The 21,625-nt window shown below is 39.4% G+C and overlaps 1 protein-coding gene across 3 annotated transcripts in view; it reads right to left on the bottom strand.

Moving 5' to 3' along the window:
• Positions 1-1,866: 1,866 nt before the first annotated feature.
• Positions 1,867-21,625, bottom strand: part of LOC137616638 (uncharacterized) — a 73,158-nt gene continuing 53,399 nt past the window's right edge. For all 3 annotated transcript variants that reach the window (XM_068346548.1, XM_068346547.1, XM_068346546.1), the window contains one exon: positions 1,867-5,251. In XM_068346548.1, coding sequence (XP_068202649.1) covers positions 5,165-5,251 — 87 coding nt within the window. In that variant the 3' untranslated portion in view covers positions 1,867-5,164. The remainder of the gene's footprint in view (positions 5,252-21,625) is intronic.

Below are 21,625 nucleotides of genomic sequence, written 5' to 3'. Positions count from 1 at the left end.
CCAGTCTCTTTACGAGTACTGCTACACCCTGGGACCATTCGTAGCAACGAATGCAGTAGTAGGCGAGGGCTCAGCCACTACATTCCCATAATCCCATAACTTTTTAACCTTTCTCTTGAATACTTTTTATGGGTTGTATGGTCGGCTAAGAAGCCTTCCACATCCTTGTTGATTTGGCGGGTGGTCAATTCTTTCTTGAGAAGCGCCGAGGTTAAAGGTTGTGATGAGGTCCTTTAGTATGGGTTGCAGCCCTGTATACTTTAGCACCTTTGAGTTGATTCAGCCTCCCAAGAGGAACGCTGCGCTCAGTAAGGAAGACGATCTTATTAAAGGCAGAGTAACGGTTCAAGTCGACTTCCTTACCAGGTACTTATTATTTCATTGTTATTGTGGATAACTGATTATATGAAATACGGGATACTTAGCTATCCTTTAGTCTTGTACACTGGTTTTTCACCCACCCCCCTGGGTGTGAATCAGCTACATGATTATCGGGTAAGTTTAATATTGAAAAATGTTATTTTTATTAATAAAATAAATTTTTGAATATACTTACCCGATAATCATGATTTAATCGACCCTCCCTTCCTCCCCATAGAGAACCAGTGGACCGAGGAATAATTGAGGAGGTGTCAACAAGAAGTACTTGAGTACCTGGCCACAGGTGGCGCTGGTAAATACACCCCCTTCTAGTATTGTGATAGCTGGCGTATCCCTCCATAGAATTCTGTCGGGCAACGGAGTTGACAGCTACATGATTATCGGGTAAGTATATTCAAAAATTTATTTTATTAATAAAAATAACATTTTTCTCTCTAGTTCTAAACAAATTTTGCTTTTAACCATTCTATGAACAGTTAACTAACTTGTTTAGCACTGCCTTAGAAGTTTCAGGGAAGCATATGGAGTTTATTGTAAGTTCGTGTTATTTTTTTTTCCTTTTATAACTTACTTACGTTGGTCACTGTTCTATAGGTCATCGTCAAAAGCCCTAAATTCTTAGGACAATCAAGTAGACCTTAGGTCTAAGGTTCCTGTTGCATTTTATGTAATTGACTAACCACTTTTCCCTTGGCATTATTAATATTAGATTCTCTGTGTTTTATGTTGGTTTCACTAACTCTTTATTTCATTGTTAAATTTTGTTTCACTTTTTAAGATGACAGTATGAAGATACTGTAATTATAACTTTCATCATAAAGGGAATCTCTGAATTTGATGTAACCCTACTTGATTAAGTTAAAAGTTAAAACTATTACATGCTCCAACTACACTATTCAAAGGATGTAAGCTAAGGAAAGAGTTGGGTATGGTTACTTAAGCTATACTCTACCTTGAAGAAAGCTCTTCCTGAAGTTGTTGAAGTGAACAATCCTCATTCTAAACTTAAGCCAGCAGGTAGACTTTAGAATAAATTCAAAACCCCTTACACGCTGCTACTATATTTCCCTTTCTTTGCGGTATTGTCCGTGAATCAATTAATTTGTCCAGCACTCTCAGTTAGGGTGTACTATTCCAGTGGCGGCGTAGCGCCTGAACACTGAGGTCGTACTGGTACTGACAAATATGGTACATTTCTTTCATTTATTATCTGGACATAAAAGTCTGTGTGTAAGGTTTATCGAACTACAGTACAACATCCTTTGCATTTTCCGTGATGGCATGGGGGAGTGATGTAAGACTGTGGAAGTAGGGTGCAAACCCATGTAAATAGTTGTGGTATGTGAATCAAAGAACAAAAAGGAATGAAGAAAATTTCTTGATTTGGAGACGAGTAGTATGAAAGATTCAATAAACAGATAGACTCTTGTGGTTGCAACTTCCTGTGTAGGCTATAGGCAATAAGGCTAATAAGACATTCAATGGTTAAGAAAAGATTAGATTTATTAAATATTATATACCATATGCTGCAAAAATAGCTTTAGCACATACAATAGGAACTATACAAGGCAAAACAGGTTTTGACATATTCATAACTTCAAAATTAACATGAGTTTTCTTGCATGTTTTATAAAATAAAATTACAGTACATTCCATTAAAACAGATATTCAACAAAATATTTACCAAATTTGGTCAAAATACAGAAAACAACAGGAATTATATTTCAAATAATAAATCTAATTTAATTTTACAAATGAATACTGTATTTATAAGGCATTGCTATTAATTTCCAGTCCTTGTCAGTTCTTCTGGCTATACCAGTACAGTAAATAGAAGATCCAATAAAGGTCTGCATTGTTATTCACATACTAACTTATTCCATAGTCTGTACCTATGTTGTAGCATCTTTTTATTCTAAGCTGTGCATAAATAAGGTAACATCATTTTAATTCTAAAAGATATCTCATCTATGGACTGTCAAAAGATCTTACTAACCTTTACTTACAACAATTAAAACAGATTTTGAGGAAATACTGGAGAAATACATCTTTCAATGAAGACAATGATATTGTATCATAACTACAGTTTACAAAAACCAAGCATCACCTTGTATAAGTGCTTGAGGTTTGTAATAACAAGATTCAAGAGTTTGTTGCCATTATGAGAAAGCCAAAATAGAACAAGCCAGCAAAATAAACGTAACAAGGCACTTCAAACTGCATAGCATTGGGGATATGTTCATTTTAGTTCTACTGGGATTCAGCATTGTGAAGCTTCATCAGTCATGGATAATGTGGGAGGGTGGGCTGTGGCACCCTAGCAGTACCAGCTGAACTCGGTTGAGTCCCTTGTTAGGCTGGAGGAACGTAGAGAGTAGAGGTCCCCCTTTTTTGTTTTGTTTCATTGTTGATGTCGGCTAACCCCCAAAATTGGGCGAGGTGCCTTGGTATATGTATGTATGTATGTGAAAGATATGAAATTGCCACTATTGAGATTACCAGAATTGAAGTTGCTTTCAGTATAAAACAGCTTCATAGTTTGATTTGGGGCCAATATCACAATATCGAGAAACACAGGAAATAGAAGGATAAAAAAATCATGCAGTAATTCCCGAGATCTGATTTTCCCTAACCGGAATGAGGATGGAAAATTTTTAAGCAAACAAATACAAAAATGTACATAAGAATTCACCAAGGAGATAAAACATCACAGATAAAAGCAAAGCACACTTAGTCCTATATATTCTGCATTTTGTGTATCCATATTTTTAGTATAATGCTATGATACATATGGGATTTAGCCATTTCAATGCAAAGCTTAAAACACATCTAGACTACTTTATATATATATATATATATATATATATATATATATATATATATATATATATATATATGTGTGTGTGTGTGTGTGTGTGTGTGTGTGTGTGTGTATAAACACACATGCATGGTACAGTATATGGCACACCCCCAATGATCCAGTGATAGTGCTACAAGCACTATAACCTTACATTTTATACAGTAAAATATGAAAAAAACTGATGATCACTATTTATTACATACTATACTGTCACACTGCATGAAAGTGTATACCTAATAGATCATTGATAATTAAGGTTACCAAATAAAGGAAATAATAAAAATGATACAGGGATTGGTAAAAAAAAATATGATAGGAAAATTGGACATCCTTTCCACCTTCATTTATGATAGTTTCATATAAAATCATTTTTAAGAAACTCCTCTGATGTTCATATTGCCTCATCTCCATTTCCTCAGTTTATCAACGTTTACCCCAAATATTTAACAAAAATGCTCTCATTTGTTTTCAAAAGTGATGTATCAACATTTCATAAGATATTTACACAAAACTTAAAAATTATGAAAAAGCAAGAATACAACATTACACGGTTAGTACTACAGTTTCACAGATGTCATTATGATAAGATTGCTAACATAACCAATTTATAATGATCCCATAACATTGTACTTATCCCAGCATACTTTAATCACACCATTAATTCATACCCCTAAATACTGATATGGATGGAAAACCGTAACTAAAATTAGTTAATTCTTTATCTGATGCTACTTTAAATTATGGGTGAGATAGATATGAAATATCTCAAGTTTTCTATTAAAAACAAAGCTAAGATTACTGGAAATAAGTAAAATAATACACTATTTTTATCATAAAGAAGAATCCCTTGCTATTACATGGCAGTATGTTTACTGAAGATGCAGAAATTCAGTGTTCTTAATTTGCATACATGTATCATAAGACTAAGAATAATTATCTATTGATATTTATATATGCAACCTCATATTTGATTTTTTTTTTAAGTATAATTTCAAAATTTTCAGTCAATGATGACAAAGCGAGAGCAAAGCACCTTACAGCAAGAAAATGCTTTTAATTATGAACATAATTATATGAATTTATACAAATGTTGTTAATGTAATACAGTAAATGCATTTGAGTTTTCATTATTCTATTTTCCTTTTCACTTACAAAAAATATTCAATTCTTACAGAAAAAAATGTAGTGTGATTTATTCATTTGTTCATACCTCTGTAATGTCATTACAGTCTAAAATACATTATTCATGGTAATGATATTTTAAATTGAGAACAGGATTAAACAAGAGTTCTGTAACCTTATGCAGTGTCTTCTAATATCAGATTTTGATTACTGACATCAAATTGACAATATATAACATATGATTCAAGTACAAAAGTTAAAATTTCAATATGTAACACCACCATATATTGAATTATGTACAGTACATGTTTGTTTTATTAATCAACGTGTGCTATACTTTTTACATCCCAATAACTTAAAACATGTTTCATAAACAATCAACATGCGATAAAAAAAATACATATTTCTATTTGTTGCAGAATATGTTCTGTAAATAATACCCTCAATATAAATAAACTTGGTTATTTCCTCCAGTTACAATAAAAGTTTGGAACTCGGTTACAATCAATTACTTTTCACAGTACTGTATTAGTTTTTTGAGATGTGATAATAGCAGTGTACTTCACTAACAATAAATGCACATTTTGTTTCAGAATCAGCATGCATGATACTATACTATACTATACTCACAATTTTTTTGCAAGGCAGCAATTGTCAGAAGACAATATAATTCTTTCCTGGATGTTTCACGCTTACTTTCAAAACTACATGTGCAAGTCCTCTTATAAAAAGGAATCCATATCTCAGCTTCTTTCAACAGATTTTGGAGAGCTTAAAAAAACTCCCATTTTCTCATATTTTCTAAACGTAGGTTATAGTTTTACTTTCCAAGTCCTTTTGGAATTTCTTGAGGCCTTCTAGAAGAACTGAGTGCAATGGTGATTCCTCCTGCAACATTTTCAACATTTCAAATATTAGTCAATGTGATGTAAATGATTAATATTTTAATGAATGTACATTTGCATCGAACAAGCAAGAATGCATTGGACATGCATAGTAAGCTTACACACACTTGGAAAGGTGAAAAGGTTAGATCTATATACAACGATAAATAACAATAAAAATATAACATTACCTCATGATACATCGAGTGGTGATTTTGGTAAAGAAGCAGATTTTATTTCATGCTTGAAACCAAAAGATATTCTAGGATTTATATTGCATACTCACAAGGCACATCTATGAAAATATAATTACCGTATACAACTTCCTATTCACCACATATTTAAATGTGATGATATAATTCCTCCCTTCATATACAAATGCTGACTTGACCTTTCTAACCATTTTTTCTCAAAACATAAATGCAGCTATTTTTATTTTATCTTAAGTTAGAATAACTTTATTCTATATTAGAGTAAGTTAATGGAACAAATCTATGATTTATTGTGTAGACTCTATGATGGTAACCTAAATGATATGATATTAAGCCCTACTTCAAGTTAGGAAAAACAAAATTCTAATAATAAAATCTATTGTTTCAATACTGATAGTCATTATTATAAAATCTTCAAAGCCACCGGCTCCCTGACCTCTAATTAAGAAATACAAAATTATTTTCTCTTTCTCCCCCTCTTCCATCTCCACCTCCCCTTTGACAACTAGTCGTCCCGATAAGTGGCGCACTGGCGCCTCGGGAGGAACATAACCATATGCATAGTTATAGCAAGTTAGTCACAGAGCTAGAAGGAGTTTACAGTATTCATAATATTGAGTACATGCTATATAAATAGCTAATTAAAATTAATTTCTACATCCATCACAGAAATGAGACATCGTATTTCATGTAATGCCGGGTTTGGCCAGGGGAGGTCATTTCTTAATATCTTCCCTATGAGATGTTAAAGCCTATGGCTTTTCTCATTTTCAGAATTGGAATTCATAGGTCAGACTAGTCTCATATGATAGAGTTTGACTCTGAAAAACTTTTAGTCAGTAAACTATTCCCAGAAATGCCTCATTTGACCCGTACGAACATGCAGCAAAGTCTGTCTCGCTGCCATTATTATCAATATTACTAACAATGAGTCAATGCAAATCAAATTTGCTTTTAAGGAATAGGTTATTAAACAGAAGTTGTTCGCAGTCAAGCTCTCATAAAAGAATAGTATTACCTCTCTATTCCATTTTGAAAAATTAACAAAATCTTAGGCTAACTTTTCTTAAGGGGAATATCAAGAAATAACCTCCCCTGGCTAAAACCCCAGATTGCACATATTAAGACATCTTATTCAAATATCTTGAATTCAATATTAGAAATTAACCTTTTCCACCTTTGTGACTAAGTATTTCATATAATCACAGTCATGATAGACCAGTACATATTGTACCCTAATCTCCTGACAACACTAAAAGTGGGGAGGAGAGATATAGAATATTACTAGGTAATTATGTAAAATGTTATTTTTATAATAAAATAAATTTTTGAATATACTTACCCGGTGATTATATAAACTGCAACTCTGTTGCTCGACAGAAAACTCTCCGTAAAAAATCTGCCAGCGATCGCTATGCAGGTAGGGGGTGTACTTCAACAGCGCCATCTGTCGTGCAGGTACTCAGTACTCAATGTAAACACAGAACTCAATTTTCTCCTTGGTCCACTGGGTCTCTATTGGGGAGGAAGGGAGGGTCCTTTAATATATAATCACCGGGTAAGTATATTCAAAAATTTATTTTATTATAAAAATAACATTTTTCAATATTAAACTTAGCCGGTGATTATATAAGCTGAATCACACCCAGGGGGGTGGGTAGAGACCAGCAATAATTGTTTACATTATTATGAGCTAAGGATTTTTTATTTCATTTTAGCAGTTATTCAAAATAACAAACATAAAATAAATAAGTACCTGGTAAGGAAGTCGACTTAAACAATTACTCTGCCTTTTTAAGTACGTCTTCCTTACGGAGCCTCGCGATCCTCTTAGGATGCTGAGCGACCCCTAGGAGCTGAAGTATCAAGGGTTGCAACCCATACAACAGGACCTCATCAAAACCTCTAATCTAGGCGCTTCTCAAGAAATGACTTTGACCACCCGCCAAATCAAGTAGGATGCGAAAGGCTTCTTAGCCTTTCGGACAACCCAAAAACAATAATAAAACATTTCAAGAGAAAGATTAAAAAGGTTATGGAATTAGGGAATTGTAGTGGTTGAGCCCTCACCCACTACTGCACTCGTTGCTACGAATGGTCCCAGAGTGTAGCAGTTCTCGTAAAGAGACTGGACATTCTTAAGATAAAAAGACGCGAACACTGACTTGCTTTTCCAATAGGTTGCGTCGATTATACTTTGCAGAGATCTATTTTGTTTAAAGGCCACGGAAGTTGCGACAGCTCTAACTTCGTGTGTCCTTACCTTCAGCAAAGCTTGGTCTTCCTCATTCAGATGGGAATGAGCTTCTCGTATTAACAGTCTGATAAAATAGGATAAAGCATTCTTTGACATAGGCAAAGATGGTTTCTTAACTGAACACCATAAAGCTTCAGACGGGCCTCGTAAAGGTTTAGTTCGTTTTAAATAGAACTTAAGAGCTCTTACAGGGCATAAGACTCTTTCTAGTTCATTTCCAACCATACGATAAGTTTGGAATATCGAACGATATTGGCCAAGGCCGAGAAGGCAGCTCGTTTTTGGCTAGAAAACCAAGTTGTAGAACATGTAGCCGTTTCGGATGAGAATCCGATGAGGGTCCATTCTGTTGGAATTATTTGTCCCTTCCGACTGAGACAATCTGCCATGACATTCAAGTTGCCTTGGATGAACCTCGTTACTAGTGATATGTCTAGACCTTTTGACCAGGTGAGGAGGTCCCTTGCGATCTCGTACAACGTCAGAGAGTAGGTCCCTCCTTGCTTGGAGATGTACGCCAAAGTCGTGGTGTTGTCCGAGTTCACCTCCACCACTTTGCCTTGAAGGAGAGACCTGAAGCTTTTCCAGGCCAGATGTACTGCCAGTAGCTCCTTGCAGTTGAAATGCATTGTCCTTTGACTCGAGTTCCATAATCCCGAGCATTCCCGACCGTCTAATGTCGCACCCCAGCCTACGTCCGATGCGTCCGAGAAGAGAACGTGGTTGGGAGTCTGAACAGTCAGGGGAAGACCCTCTCTTAGGTTGATATAGTCCTTTCACCAAGTCAGACAAGACTTTATCTTTTCGGAAACCGGGATCGAGACCGCTTCTAGCGTCTTGTCCTTTTCCAGTGAAAAGCTAGATGGTATAGAAGAGGACGGAGGTGTAGTCTTCCTAGTGACACAAATTGATCCACGGATGACAGCGTCCCTACCAGACTCATCCACAGCCTGACTGAGCAGCGTTCCTTCTTCAGCATCTTCTGGATGGATAGCAGGGCTGGGGGCTGATCGTCTTGTTCAGCAACGTCCTCATCAGAGGGTTCCTCATCCGAAACTGATGAGGAAACGGCAACGGAGTGGGCAACGTCTGACTCGCTGAATCCCGTCGCACTGGTGGATGCGTGACGGAGCCGGACGCAATATCATGGACGGAAGACTGCAGCGAGTCCGAACTGACCCAGTGGCTACAACTGGGCCGTTGGACTTGCGCGGAAGGGACCGACTTGCGCTTAATAGGCCGCGAGACCTTGGTCCATGGTTTCTTACGAGAAACCTCTTCCGCAGACGAGGAATAAATGGGCTCTCTCGTCTTTGTGTGGGTGGGGCGATCTTGGGTAGATACGCCCGAAACCACGGAGGGAAACGTCTGTTCGTTGATCAAGGCCTCTCGAACCCATAAGTCGTTCGACATTACTTCTCCCCTGGGCTTGGGAGCTTGCAAGAGGTCCCGGACTAGGTGAACGACAGGCACGAACAGACGAACCCTCGGACGCAACACTGTAACACTTTGCGCATATCACTTTATCACTTTGATTTTCTGTTTTGCACTTATTTCACTGAAATCGAAACTTTTACTGATTTCTACCTGAAACACGCAATTCTACCCTTCATTAAAAGGTAGTAATTGCGAAATCAGTCGTATAATGCTCAAAACTAGAATAGTGTACTTCACCAAATAGTTGTGAAAACAAATCCAGTTAGTAACAGCGAATTAGTAGGTCTTGCCGGTAGCCCGACAGAGAGAAAATTGAGTTCTGTGTTTACATTGAGTACTGAGTACCTGCACGACAGATGGCGCTGTTGAAGTACACCCCCTACCTGCATAGCGATCGCTGGCGGATTTTTTACGTAGAGTTTTCTGTCGAGCAACAGAGTTGCAGCTTATATAATCACCGGCTAAGTTTAATATTGAAAATTATCAATTATATTATTCAAATTCCACTTATTTTCAATGAATTTCACCTGGTAGTCATCATCCTGACTCTTTTGGTGGTGGTTATAGTTGAAACATGCCAAATTTCAAAATTAAATCACACTCACACTAACTTGGTACATCTTTAATAAAATTATCAATACTTCATGTTTGCCTCGATTTGGTAATGTTTGTTAAATTTCTATGCTTCAACTTCCACAAAGCTAAAAATCTTCCTTTCGTATTGGTATCAAAACTCCCTACCGAACCATCAGGTAGTTTTCTCTAACAATATGAACAAAATCTGTGTACCAACCATACAAATATATACCAAGTACAAACTCTAAAATAACATATGCACTACTAACGGTCTAGAATCTAAGAATCTTGAGACTAACCGAGATTTATTCACATAATCATATTTAGCAAATTTGATGCGATATTCCATTAACCTGTATTCACACCATAGATCATTACACATTAAGGTTGATCACAAACTCTTGATCCAAACTGATGGAGAACTAGATACTAAGGCATGTGTTGTATCTTTGATTCCAATTACATTTGGCAAGAATCTGGATTCCAGTAACTGAAGGATGTGATATGGCAGTCAGAGGCCATATGAGACATCCCTCTGTTCTCAGAAAAGGGATAAATAGATGAAATTAAAGCTTTGATATGAATACTTCCATTCTTTATTGAATTGAGAAATATCTTTCTAATGAAAATATTTTCAAACTTGAAAGAAGTATCCACAACTCAAAACCATGAGTTTAAATTTTTAGGGGAGGAATATACTGTGCCTCCAGCTCTTATTATCATAATGTTTAACTACAATTCTTATAATGGCTTACTGGGGCCTGTATTTACATTGATGTTAGATAGAAACAGGTTAATGTATTGTGCAAAAATCAGGCTATAATGTTGTTTACAGCTTTTGCAAACATAAGCTTAATAGAAAAAAAATTATTTGAAACGTTATTTTGATTATAAAATAAATTTTTGAATATACTTACCCGGTGATTATATAGCTGCAACTCTGTTGCTCGACAGACAACTCTACGGAAAAAACTCGCCAGCGATCGCTACACAGGTTGCGGGTGTGCCCAACAGCGCCATCTGTCGACCAGATACCCAGCTCTCAATGTAAACAAAGACTCAATTTTCTCCTCGTCCCACTGCGTCTCTATTGGGGAGGAAGGGAGGGTCATTTAATTTATAATCACCGGGTAAGTATATTCAAAAATTTATTTTATAATCAAAATAACATTTTTCAATATTTAACTTAGCCGGTGATTATATAGCTGATTCACACCCAGGATGGTGGGTAGAGACCAGTAATATATGTTTACACTTTTATGAGCTAAGAGTTTTTTATTTCATTTTAGAAGTTATCAAAATAACAAAAACAAAATAAATAGGTACCTGGTAAGGAAGTCGACTTGAACAATTACTCTGCCTTTTAAGTACGTCTTCCTTACGGAGCCTCGCGATCCTCTTAGGATGCTGATCGACCCCTAGGATCTGAAGTATCAAGGGTTGCAACCCATACAACAGGACCTCATCAAACCCCTAATCTAGGCGCTCTCAAGAAATGACTTTGACCACCCGCCAAATCAACCAGGATGCGAAAGGCTTCTTAGCCTTCCGGACAACCCATAAAAAAACAACATTTCAAGAGACAGATTAAAAGGATAAGGAATTAGGGAATTGTAGTGGTTGAGCCCTCACCCACTACTGCACTCGCTGCTACGAATGGTCCCAGTGTGTAGCAGTTCTTGTAAAGAGACTGGACATCTTTCAAGTAAAATGACGCGAACACTGACTTGCTTCTCCAATAGGTTGCGTCCATTATACTTTGCAGAGATATATTTTGCTTAAAGGCCACGGAAGTTGTTACAGCTCTAACTTCGTGCGTCTTCACCTTAAGCAAAGTTCGGTCTTCCTCACTCAGATGTGAATGAGCTTCTCGTATTAACAATCTGATAAAGTCTGACCAAGCATTCTTTGACATAGGCAAGGATGGTTTCTTAACTGAACACCATAAAGCTTCAGATTGGCCTTGTAAAGGTTTAGTACGCTTTAAATAGAACTTAAGAGCTCTGACAGGGCATAAGACTCTTTCTAGTTCATTGCCTACGATCTCCGATAAGCTGGGGATATCGAAAGATTTAGGCCAAGGCCGAGAAGGCAGCTCATTTTTGGCTAGAAAACCAAGTTGTAGCGAACAAGTGGCTTTTTCTGACGAAAATCCGATGTTCTTGCTGAAGACATGAATCTCACTGACTCTTTTAGCCGAGGCTAAGCATACCAGGAAAAAAGTCTTAAGAGTGAGATCTTTTAGGGAGGCTGATTGTAACGGCTCCAACCTGTCTGACATGAAGAATCTTAGTACCACGTCTAAATTCCATCCAGGGGTAGCCAAACGACGCTCCTTGGTGGTCTCAAAAGACTTAAGGAGGTCTTGCAGATCTTTATGTTTGGAAAGATCTAAGCCTCTATGCCGGAAGACCGATGCCAACATGCTTCTGTAGCCCTTGATAGTGGGAGCTGAAAGGGATCGTCCTTTTCTCAGGTATAAGAGAAAAACAGCTATTTAAGCTACAGGGGTACTGGTCGAGGATACAGAAACTGACTTGCACCAGTCTCGGAAGACTTCCCACTTCGATTGGTAGACTCTAATGGAAGACGCTCTCCTTGCTCTAGCAATCGCACTGGCTGCTTCCTTCGAAAAGCCTCTAGCTCTCGAGTCTTTCGATAGTCTGAAGGCAGTCAGACGAAGAGCGTGGAGGCTTTGGAGTACCTTCTTTACGTGTGGCTGACGTAGAAGGTCTACCCTTAGAGGAAGACTACTGGGAACGTCTACTAACCATCGAAGTATCTCGGTGAACCATTCTCTCGCGGGCCAGAGGGAAGCAACTAACGTCAACCTTGTCCCTTCGTGAGAGGCGAACTTCTGCAGTACCTTGTTGACAATCTTGAACGGTGGGAATGCGTAGAGATCCAGATGTGACCAATCTAGGAGGAAAGCATCTAAATGTATTGCTGCTGGGTCCGGGACTGGAGAGCAATAGATTGGAAGCCTCTTGGTCAGCGAGGTTGCAAAGAGATCTATGGATGGTTTTACCCCAAGTGGCCCAAAGTCTCTTGCACACATCCTTGTGGAGGGTCCATTCGGTTGGAATTACTTGCCCTTTCCGACTGAGACAATCTGCTATGACGTTCAAGTCGCCTTGGATGAACCTCGTTACTAGGGAGATTTCTTGACCTTTTGACCAGATGAGCAGGTCCCTTGCGATCTCGTACAACGTCAGTGAGTGGGTACCTCCTTGTTTGGAGATGTACGCCAAGGCCGTGGTGATGTCCGAGTTAACTTCCACCACTTTGCCTCGAAGGAGAGACTTGAAGCTTTTCAAGGCCAGATGTACTGCCAACAGCTCCTTGCAGTTGATATGCATGCTCCTCTGACTCGAGTTCCACAGTCCTGAGCATTCCCGACCGTCTAGTGTCGCGCCCCAGCCCACGTCCGATGCGTCCGAGAAGAGAACGTGGTTGGGAGTCTGAACAGCCAGGGGAAGACCCTCTCTTAGGTTGATATTGTCCTTCCACCAAGTCAGACAAGACTTTATCTTTTCGGAAACCGGGATCGAGACCGCTTCTAGCGTCTTGTCCTTTTTCCAGTGAAAAGCTAGATGGTATTGAAGAGGACAGAGGTGTAGTCTTCCTAGTGACACAAATTGTTCCACGGATGACAGCATCCCTACCAGACTCATCCACAGCCTGACTGAGCAGCGTTCCTTCTTCAGCATCTTCTGGATGGATAGCAGGGCTTGATCTATTCTGGGGGCTGATCGTCTTGTTGTTCAGCAACGTCCTCATCAGAGGGTTCCTCACCCGAAAACTGATGAGGAAACGGCAACGGAGTGGGCAACGTCTGGCTCGCTGAGTCCGGTCGCACTGGTGCATGCGTGACGGAGCCGGACGCAACATCATGGAACTGCTGCACAGTCTGTGAACTGTTAACAACCATGGGTGCGCGAGGAAGCACAGCGTCAACCCGAGACTGTCTAGACCGTCTGGGTTGTGCAGTCAACACCCTACCGGGTTGCTGAGGTTGACGCACTGCGTCAAAACAAGTCACCTCTGCTGGTTGTTGAACGTCCTGAACGTCAACAACCACCTCCGAGCGTCGCTTAACGTCAACGTGCGGCTGGCAACCCACACTGGGTCGCATCGGTGGAGGAACCACCTCAACTGGCAGACGCGAGTAGGTTACCTCAGCGTCAACAGGGCGCACAACCGACCGGTTGGAAGGTTGTTGGCCAGAAGGTTCGGTAGCAACCTTCTCCGCATTAAAGTCCTCTATCAAGGACGCCAGCTTGGACTGCATGTCTTGCAGCAAAGCCTATTTAGGGTCTACGGGAGCAGGTGCGGCAACAGACGGGGTTAGCGACTGAGGCGGTACCGCTTACCATCCCTGAAAGCCTTGTTATGCATGACATAATTGTACAGCAAAACTTCAAAGGCTCGAAAACAGCTGTGAAGTTGACCTGTAAAAAACTTGGAGCGTCTCCTGGCCAGGCGCCAGGGAGAGTCTACCAGAATTGAGAAGTCTATCTGGGCAGAGGCATGAACTCCCAAGCCGAGAACTTCTCTCGTGTCATATCAGACTCTCGCTCTATAAACCAGTTTAAAAGAAGGGAAAGCAAAGGCTGTATCCCCCAAACTCCTCCTGGTGAAAAACCAGTCGCCTAGCCAACGTAAAGCTCTCTAGGAGAGCAAGAGAGCACTAGCTTAAAAACAACGGCTTCGAAGTAGCTAGGCCTAGTGTAAGCTCTGACGTTTAGGCGAACGAGGAGCAGCAGTTACAAAAAGATCCGGACAAAGATCCTTAAAAAAATCATCATGATTTAATTAAAGTCCATAGGGGGCTAAGCAGCTTTAGGCTCCTCTCCATCTGACAGAGTCCTCAAGGGAATATCAGTAGGAGGGGGAACAGCAACTTCCTCATCTACAGGAACCTTGTCCGATATAATCTGAGTCTCAAGCAAGGGAGAGACCTACCGTGGTGGCAATGCTTTACAAGCAGAGTCCACACTCACTGGTGCATTAGTAGCGGACCAGAACGCAACGTCATGTAACTGCTTGACAGTCTGTGAACTGTCAACAACTGAACTGTCAACCACAACAGGTGCGTGAGGACGCACAGCGTCCACTCGAGACTGCTTTGACTGCCTAGACTGAGCAGTCAAAACAACTCTAGAATGCGGAGGTTGACGCACAGCGTCAAAACAAGTCAACTCCGATTGTTAGTGAACGTCTTGAACGTCAACAGGAGCATCAGCAAGTGGCCTAACGTCCAAATGCGGCTAAAAGACCACACGAGACCGCATCGAGTGTGGTTCTAAACAACCTGACTGACGTGACTAAGCTACGCCAACGTCAACAGTAAGCACAAAGGAACGTTAGGTTGGCTGAAAGCCAGGATATCGATGAGATAAACGGCTAGACTCAACGGACTAATCGGCAGAATAGTCTTCCATAAGGGAGGCAAGCATATACTGCATGTCTTGCCATACAACCCATTAAGGATCAACGGAAATGGTTGTGGTAAGAGACGAGGGTAACGTCTGTGACCGCAACACTTTGCCAACAAAAAAAGACTCTCGGAGTCTGTGTTACGCTTTTGTTAGGCGGCGAGCAGTTATCCGATGACTGCATAGGGTCAGAGCTGTCCTAATGGTTGTAACCAGGACGCTGGACCTGTCCTGAAAGGACTGACTTTCGCTTAAGGGCTTCGAAACCTTGTGACAGGTTTCTTATGCGAGAAGCCTTCGGATGACGAGGAGAAACAACGTCTCTCTCGTCTTATGGTAGGGGAGATCTTGGTAAGATACACCCGATACCATAGAGGGAAAACGTCTGTTCGTTGATCAAGGCCTCTCGAACCCATAAGCCGTTTGACATTACTTCTCCCCTGGGCTTGGGAGCATGCAAGAGGTCCCGGACTAGGTGAACGACAGGCACGAACAGACGAACCCTCGGACGCAACACTGTAACACTTTGCGCATATCACTTTATCACTTCGATTTTCTGTTTTGCACTTATTTCACTGAAATCGAAACTTCTACTGATTTCTACCTGAAACACGCAATTCTACCCTTCATTAAAAGGTAGTAATTGCGAAATCAGTCGTATAATGCAAGCTCATTAATACCAGCAAAAAACAGAAAACATATTTTAAGATAAAAAAATCAGTGGCTGGGAAAGAGACTAAACACTAGTTCATATAAACTACGTTTTCAATCTCTCACCGCACATAGCCTGGGGACGAGAATAAAAAACTAAAAACGTTTTATCCTTCCTCCCCGTACAGCGACTAGAGACGAGAGTAACTCGAGAACAACGTTACCCGCTTGAACGGAACGTTTTCTCTCCTCTCTCTCTCCCTCCGTCTCTATCTCTCTCTCTCTTTCTCTCTTGATTTCGCACCTAAGAGAAGAGCCCAATTATATTTCGTCAAAAAAACATGTTATTTGACTAAAGGAAAAAACTGAAAGGTTTTTCAAATAAAAAGTTCCTTTAAAATAGAATTTAAAACATTTAAGCTAAGAAAGAATGAACAAAACGTCAGAATCGATTTACTCTTACTGCAAAGTGAAACCGTGATACACTCTCTCTCTATCGTAACGATAGAGCGCATGTTGAACGTCCTGAACGTCAACAACTGCGTAGCATAAATAAACAAACTAAACGTTAGTTCATCTTTGAAAACAGTACAAAGACTATCAAAGAAATTCTTTCATAAAATATTACATTTAAAAAGTTTTAAATCCTTAGCTCTTTAAAAGCTAATTACGATATAAAGGGCTCAACGTTGATTAACTTCGGTTTCCAAGTTAGGACCGCCTACTCTCAGGAAAGGTCGCATATAAACAAAACATTAAAATTTATTTTTATATGTTTATAATAAATGGAAAGTTAATCGAAGAGGCCTAATAAAGGCGGAGAGATATAAAATATATAGAGGAAAATCTATAACGTGATAAGATAATTACTAAAAGCCTAAACACACTTCCGTCTAAGGGAAGGGTCGGCCATTTAAAAGTGAAAGAAAGTCCATACTCTCTTTGTCACCATAATTAAATCTATCCAAAACGAGTTCAAGATTTAAGATGAAGATAAAACACCTGCATAGCGAAAGCTCAAAACTAGAATATAGTACTTCACCAAATAGATGTGAAAAACTCCAGTTTAGCAACAGCGAGTAAAGTACGTCTTGTCGACACCTCGACAGAGAGAAAATTGAGTCTTTGTTTACATTGAGAGCTGGGTATCTGGTCGACAGATGGCGCTGTTGGGCACACCCGCAACCTGTGTAGCGATCGCTGGCGAGTTTTTTCCGTAGAGTTGTCTGTCGAGCAACAGAGTTGCAGCTATATAATCACCGGCTAAGTTAAATATTGAAAAATAGTTGTATGTCTGACAGGAGAGTGTAGCATAAGTCAGATCCCTTGATAGGCAACCCTATCACAACTGAACATAAATGCTCACCATTTTGATATACAAGTGATTTTATTAGAGTAATCGTAAAAATTAGATTCACAAAATTTGGAAATTGTTTTAATCATGCTAGCTTCCTCCCACACTCACTCGCCTATCTGTGACAGAGAGGGGATTCTTGTTCTTACCACCTGCTACTAACCAACCATCTTATTCTTGATTCTATCACTCCCTTCTGTATTACCAACTTGACCTATTCTGCCACATGATTGTTGAAACCCTTAGCAAAATTCTGTATTCAAAACCAAATAAAGACAAGCTTTTTACTCTTGTTCAAATTCAATTACGAAAAAACAGGATTTTCTAAATACTATACTGTAATAAATTGAGTTGAGCTGGCAAGGATGCGTCCATGGCATAACCGACTGTAATTATGAATTACTGGTTATACCTATGCATAGGGTTATAGTTCCTTCTACTGTGGCCCTATCTATCGGGAAGACTGGGCATCATAGGGGAGAGGAAGATGGAAGGAGGAGGAGAGAACAGAAAAAAATTCTGACTTTCTAAATCGAGGTCAGGAATTTGATGATTTTAACATAATGACTACCCGGTAAGATTCATTGAAATACTGTAATAAATTTAAGCTGTCAAATCCCATGATATTTAAGTCATAAGCTTTGATAAACAATAAACTACAGTATACATTCGTCATGAAATTGAATTCATGAAGCTATATCAAAAGAAATGAGGTAATACCTCAAGGCAGAAAAATTAATAGATTATTTTGTATCATATGACACTGAAAAATTCCTCTTGTCAGTATAATAGGAAAATGAATCAATGATATAATATCACATGGCATTGATCTAAACATCATCACTAGAAAAAAATTATATCATATCACAGGTCATCAAGCCAGTGCTCGAGCAATAAAAATTAATCCATGGTGCATCACATGACTACCATACTCCAAGTCCAGAAATACATCTATGATGTTATATGACTTAAAGTAAGTAAAATACTAAGTTAGGATACAAATCTCTGATATTATATCACAAGAAATCAAGCCATATTCCCAGTCAGGGAAATAAGTTCCGAGATTCGAATAAAAATACTAAGCCATACACAAATCATGAAAATAAGTCTATGAAGAATCTATGATGAGGTATGACAAGATATTAAGCCAAAATCAAAGATAAGATAACAAATCTATGATAGTATTAAGGCATGCTTCCCATGAGAAAAATAAACAATTCTAATTTCAAGTCATACAGCATCAAACAATATTTCAAATGAGGGGTTTTGACAAAGGATATTGCTATTTTGGGAGAGGTGTTGTACGATCTCCCAAAGAACTTTTCTGTAACGGCTAGAACAGTAAATCTAATGTGACATGATACAGCATGGAAATAATATTTACCCAGCCCTGAGGCCAATCTATCAACATGCAAGGCACAGACTCAGCGTGTATAAGTGAGACCTATGGATTCAGGCTCAATTGAACTCATAACAGCACCAATGCCAAATTCATCTACTGACTGACGACATACTGGCCACTGAGAATCATTGCTTATACTAAAGATATTGCTTACCATGACATGTATTTACACCCAGGAATCATTTTTCAATCCAGCAGTATGGATTGGTTATGTCCAACTACCCTTTACAAGTCTAGGGAGAAGGAGGGTCTTGGGATCACATAGCACCCCAAAATAAATTTTTCCCTTGACTAAACTTTTTTTGTGGTTTGATGCTATAGAATCCCCATGGATTAGTCATAGAAAATGTAAACTCAAGCACCACAATGGTCTAGTTATCTATAACCAAGTGCACTCTAATTCATGCTTACATATGGGAAAGGAAAAAACTAACAAATAACCCATTTTCCTCATAAAAAGGAAATCCCTTGAGAAGGAGCTAGATGATATTCATGTCGATTCTGCTGAGGGACCCAAATGAAAATCCTCTCTACTACTCGGTGGCACTGAAGAAGTTGATAGAGCCAGTCTTTATAAAGCACAAGACAGTAAATTTGTGAAACATGTTCTAATCCAATTCTACATTAAAATTTAAGCCTGTTTGAGAGGTTCTGCCAATGTAGACTTGTATAACAAAATTGTTAAAGGTTTAAGCATCCTATCAAACAGGTATACCAAAAGGAAGCCAAGAAGTCTAGGGATATCTTCCTTGGGATCCTATCCCTTTGGAAGGCCACATTGAAACCACAAATACAACTGCCCCTGCAAGTTCAAACAGATCTATTTTGAATCTACCATTTATTTCAAAAGTGCTAGAATATGTAATTCTTAAAAGACTAGTTAATCAATTAGAAAGAATTAAAGCCTTGCCAGACAACCAGTCAGCATACAGACAATTATTTTCTACAAGGACAGCTATATACTCTGTTGTAAACGATCTGCTGGAAATGATGGATGAGAACAAATGTGGTATCTTGATATTATTCAAGCTTAGTGCTGCTTTTCATAGAGTTGTGCATGAACTGTTGCTTAATAATTCCCAGTCCACTGGTACTGAAGATGATACTTTCGAGTACTGTATTTAAAAGATTTCTTGGTTGACAGAAACTACTATGTAAAAATGTTATTTTCATTAGTAAAATAAATTTTTGAATATACTTACCCGATGATCATGTAGCTGTCAACTCTGTTGCCCGACAGAAATCTACGGTCGGGATACGCCAGCGATCGCTATACAGGTGGGGGTGTACACAACAGCGCCATCTGTGAGCAGGTACTCAAGTACTTCTTGTCAACAAGAACTCAATTTTCTCCTCGGTCCACTGGTTCTCTATGGGGAGGAAGGGCGGGTCCTTAAATTCATGATCATCGGGTAAGTATATTCAAAAATTTATTTTACTAATGAAAATAACATTTTTCAATATTAATCTTACCCGATGATCATGTAGCTGATTCACACCCAGGGTGGTGGGTGGAGACCAGCATACATGTTAACAAAGAAGCTAAGTATCCCGTATTTCATTTTATTAGTTATTCAAAAATAATATAAAATAAATAAGTACCTGGTAAGGAAGACGACTTGAACCATTACTCTGCCTTTATTAAGTACGTCTTCCTTACTGAGCGTAGCGGTCCTCTTAGGATGCTGAACGACTCTTAGGTGCTGAAGTATAAAGGGCTGCAACCCATACTAAAGGACCTCATCACAACCTCTAACCTCGGCGCTTCTCAAGAAAGAATTGACAACCCGCCAAATCAACAAGGATGCGGAAGGCTTCTTAGCCGACCGTACAACCCATAAAAAGTATTCAAGAGAAAGGTTAAAAAGGTTATGGGATTATGGGAATGTAGTGGCTGAGCCCTCACCTACTACTGCACTCGCTGCTACGAATGGTCCCAGGGTGTAGCAGTTCTCGTAAAGAGACTGGACATCTTTGAGATAGAATGATGCGAACACTGACTTGCTTCTCCAATAGGTTGCATCCATAACACTCTGCAGAGAACGGTTCTGTTTGAAGGCCACTGAAGTAGCCACAGCTCTCACTTCATGTGTCCTTACCTTCAGCAAAGCAAGGTCTTCTTCCTTCAGATGAGAATGTGCTTCCCTAATCAGAAGCCTGATGTAGTAAGAAACTGAGTTCTTAGACATTGGAAGAGAAGGCTTCTTGATAGCACACCATAAGGCTTCTGATTGTCCTCGTAAAGGTTTTGACCTTTTTAGATAGTACCTAAGAGCTCTAACTGGGCAAAGTACTCTCTCCAGTTCGTTCCCCACTAAGTTGGACAGGCTTGGGATCTCGAACGACTTAGGCCAAGGACGTGAAGGAAGCTCGTTTTTAGCAAAAAACCGAGCTGCAAGGAACATGTAGCCGTTTCAAATGTGAAAACTATGTTCCTGCTGAAGGCGTGGATCTCACTTACTCTTTTAGCTGTTGCCAAGCACACGAGGAAAAGAGTTTTTAATATGAGGTCCTTAAAAGAGGCTGATTGGAGAGGTTCAAATCTTGATGACATAAGGAACCTTAGGACCACGTCTAGATTCCAGCCTGGAGTGGACAACCGACGTTCCTTTGAGGTCTCAAAAGACCTAAGGAGGTCCTGTAGATCTTTGTTGGTGGAAAGATCCAAGCCTCTGTGGCGGAAAACCGCTGCCAACATACTTCTGTAACCCTTGATCGTAGGAGCTGAAAGGAATCTTACGTTCCTTAGATGTAACAGGAAGTCAGCAATCTGGGTTACAGTGGTACTGGTTGAGGAAACTGCATTGGCCTTGCACCAGCTTCGGAAGACTTCCCATTTAGACTGATAGACTCTGAGAGTGGATGTCCTCCTTGCTCTGGCAATCGCTCTGGCTGCCTCCTTCGAAAAGCCTCTAGCTCTTGAGAGTCTTTCGATAGTCTGAAGGCAGTCAGACGAAGAGCGTGGAGGTTTGGGTGTACCTTCTTTACGTGAGGTTGACGTAGAAGGTCCACTCTTAGAGGAAGAGTCCTGGGAATGTCGACCAGCCATTG

The sequence above is a fragment of the Palaemon carinicauda genome, chromosome 22 (genome assembly GCF_036898095.1).
Source record: "Palaemon carinicauda isolate YSFRI2023 chromosome 22, ASM3689809v2, whole genome shotgun sequence".
Lineage (NCBI taxonomy): Eukaryota > Metazoa > Arthropoda > Malacostraca > Decapoda > Palaemonidae > Palaemon > Palaemon carinicauda.
The sequence above is the reverse complement of the archived record's forward strand: the minus strand, read 5'-3'. Positions and strand labels throughout refer to the sequence as shown.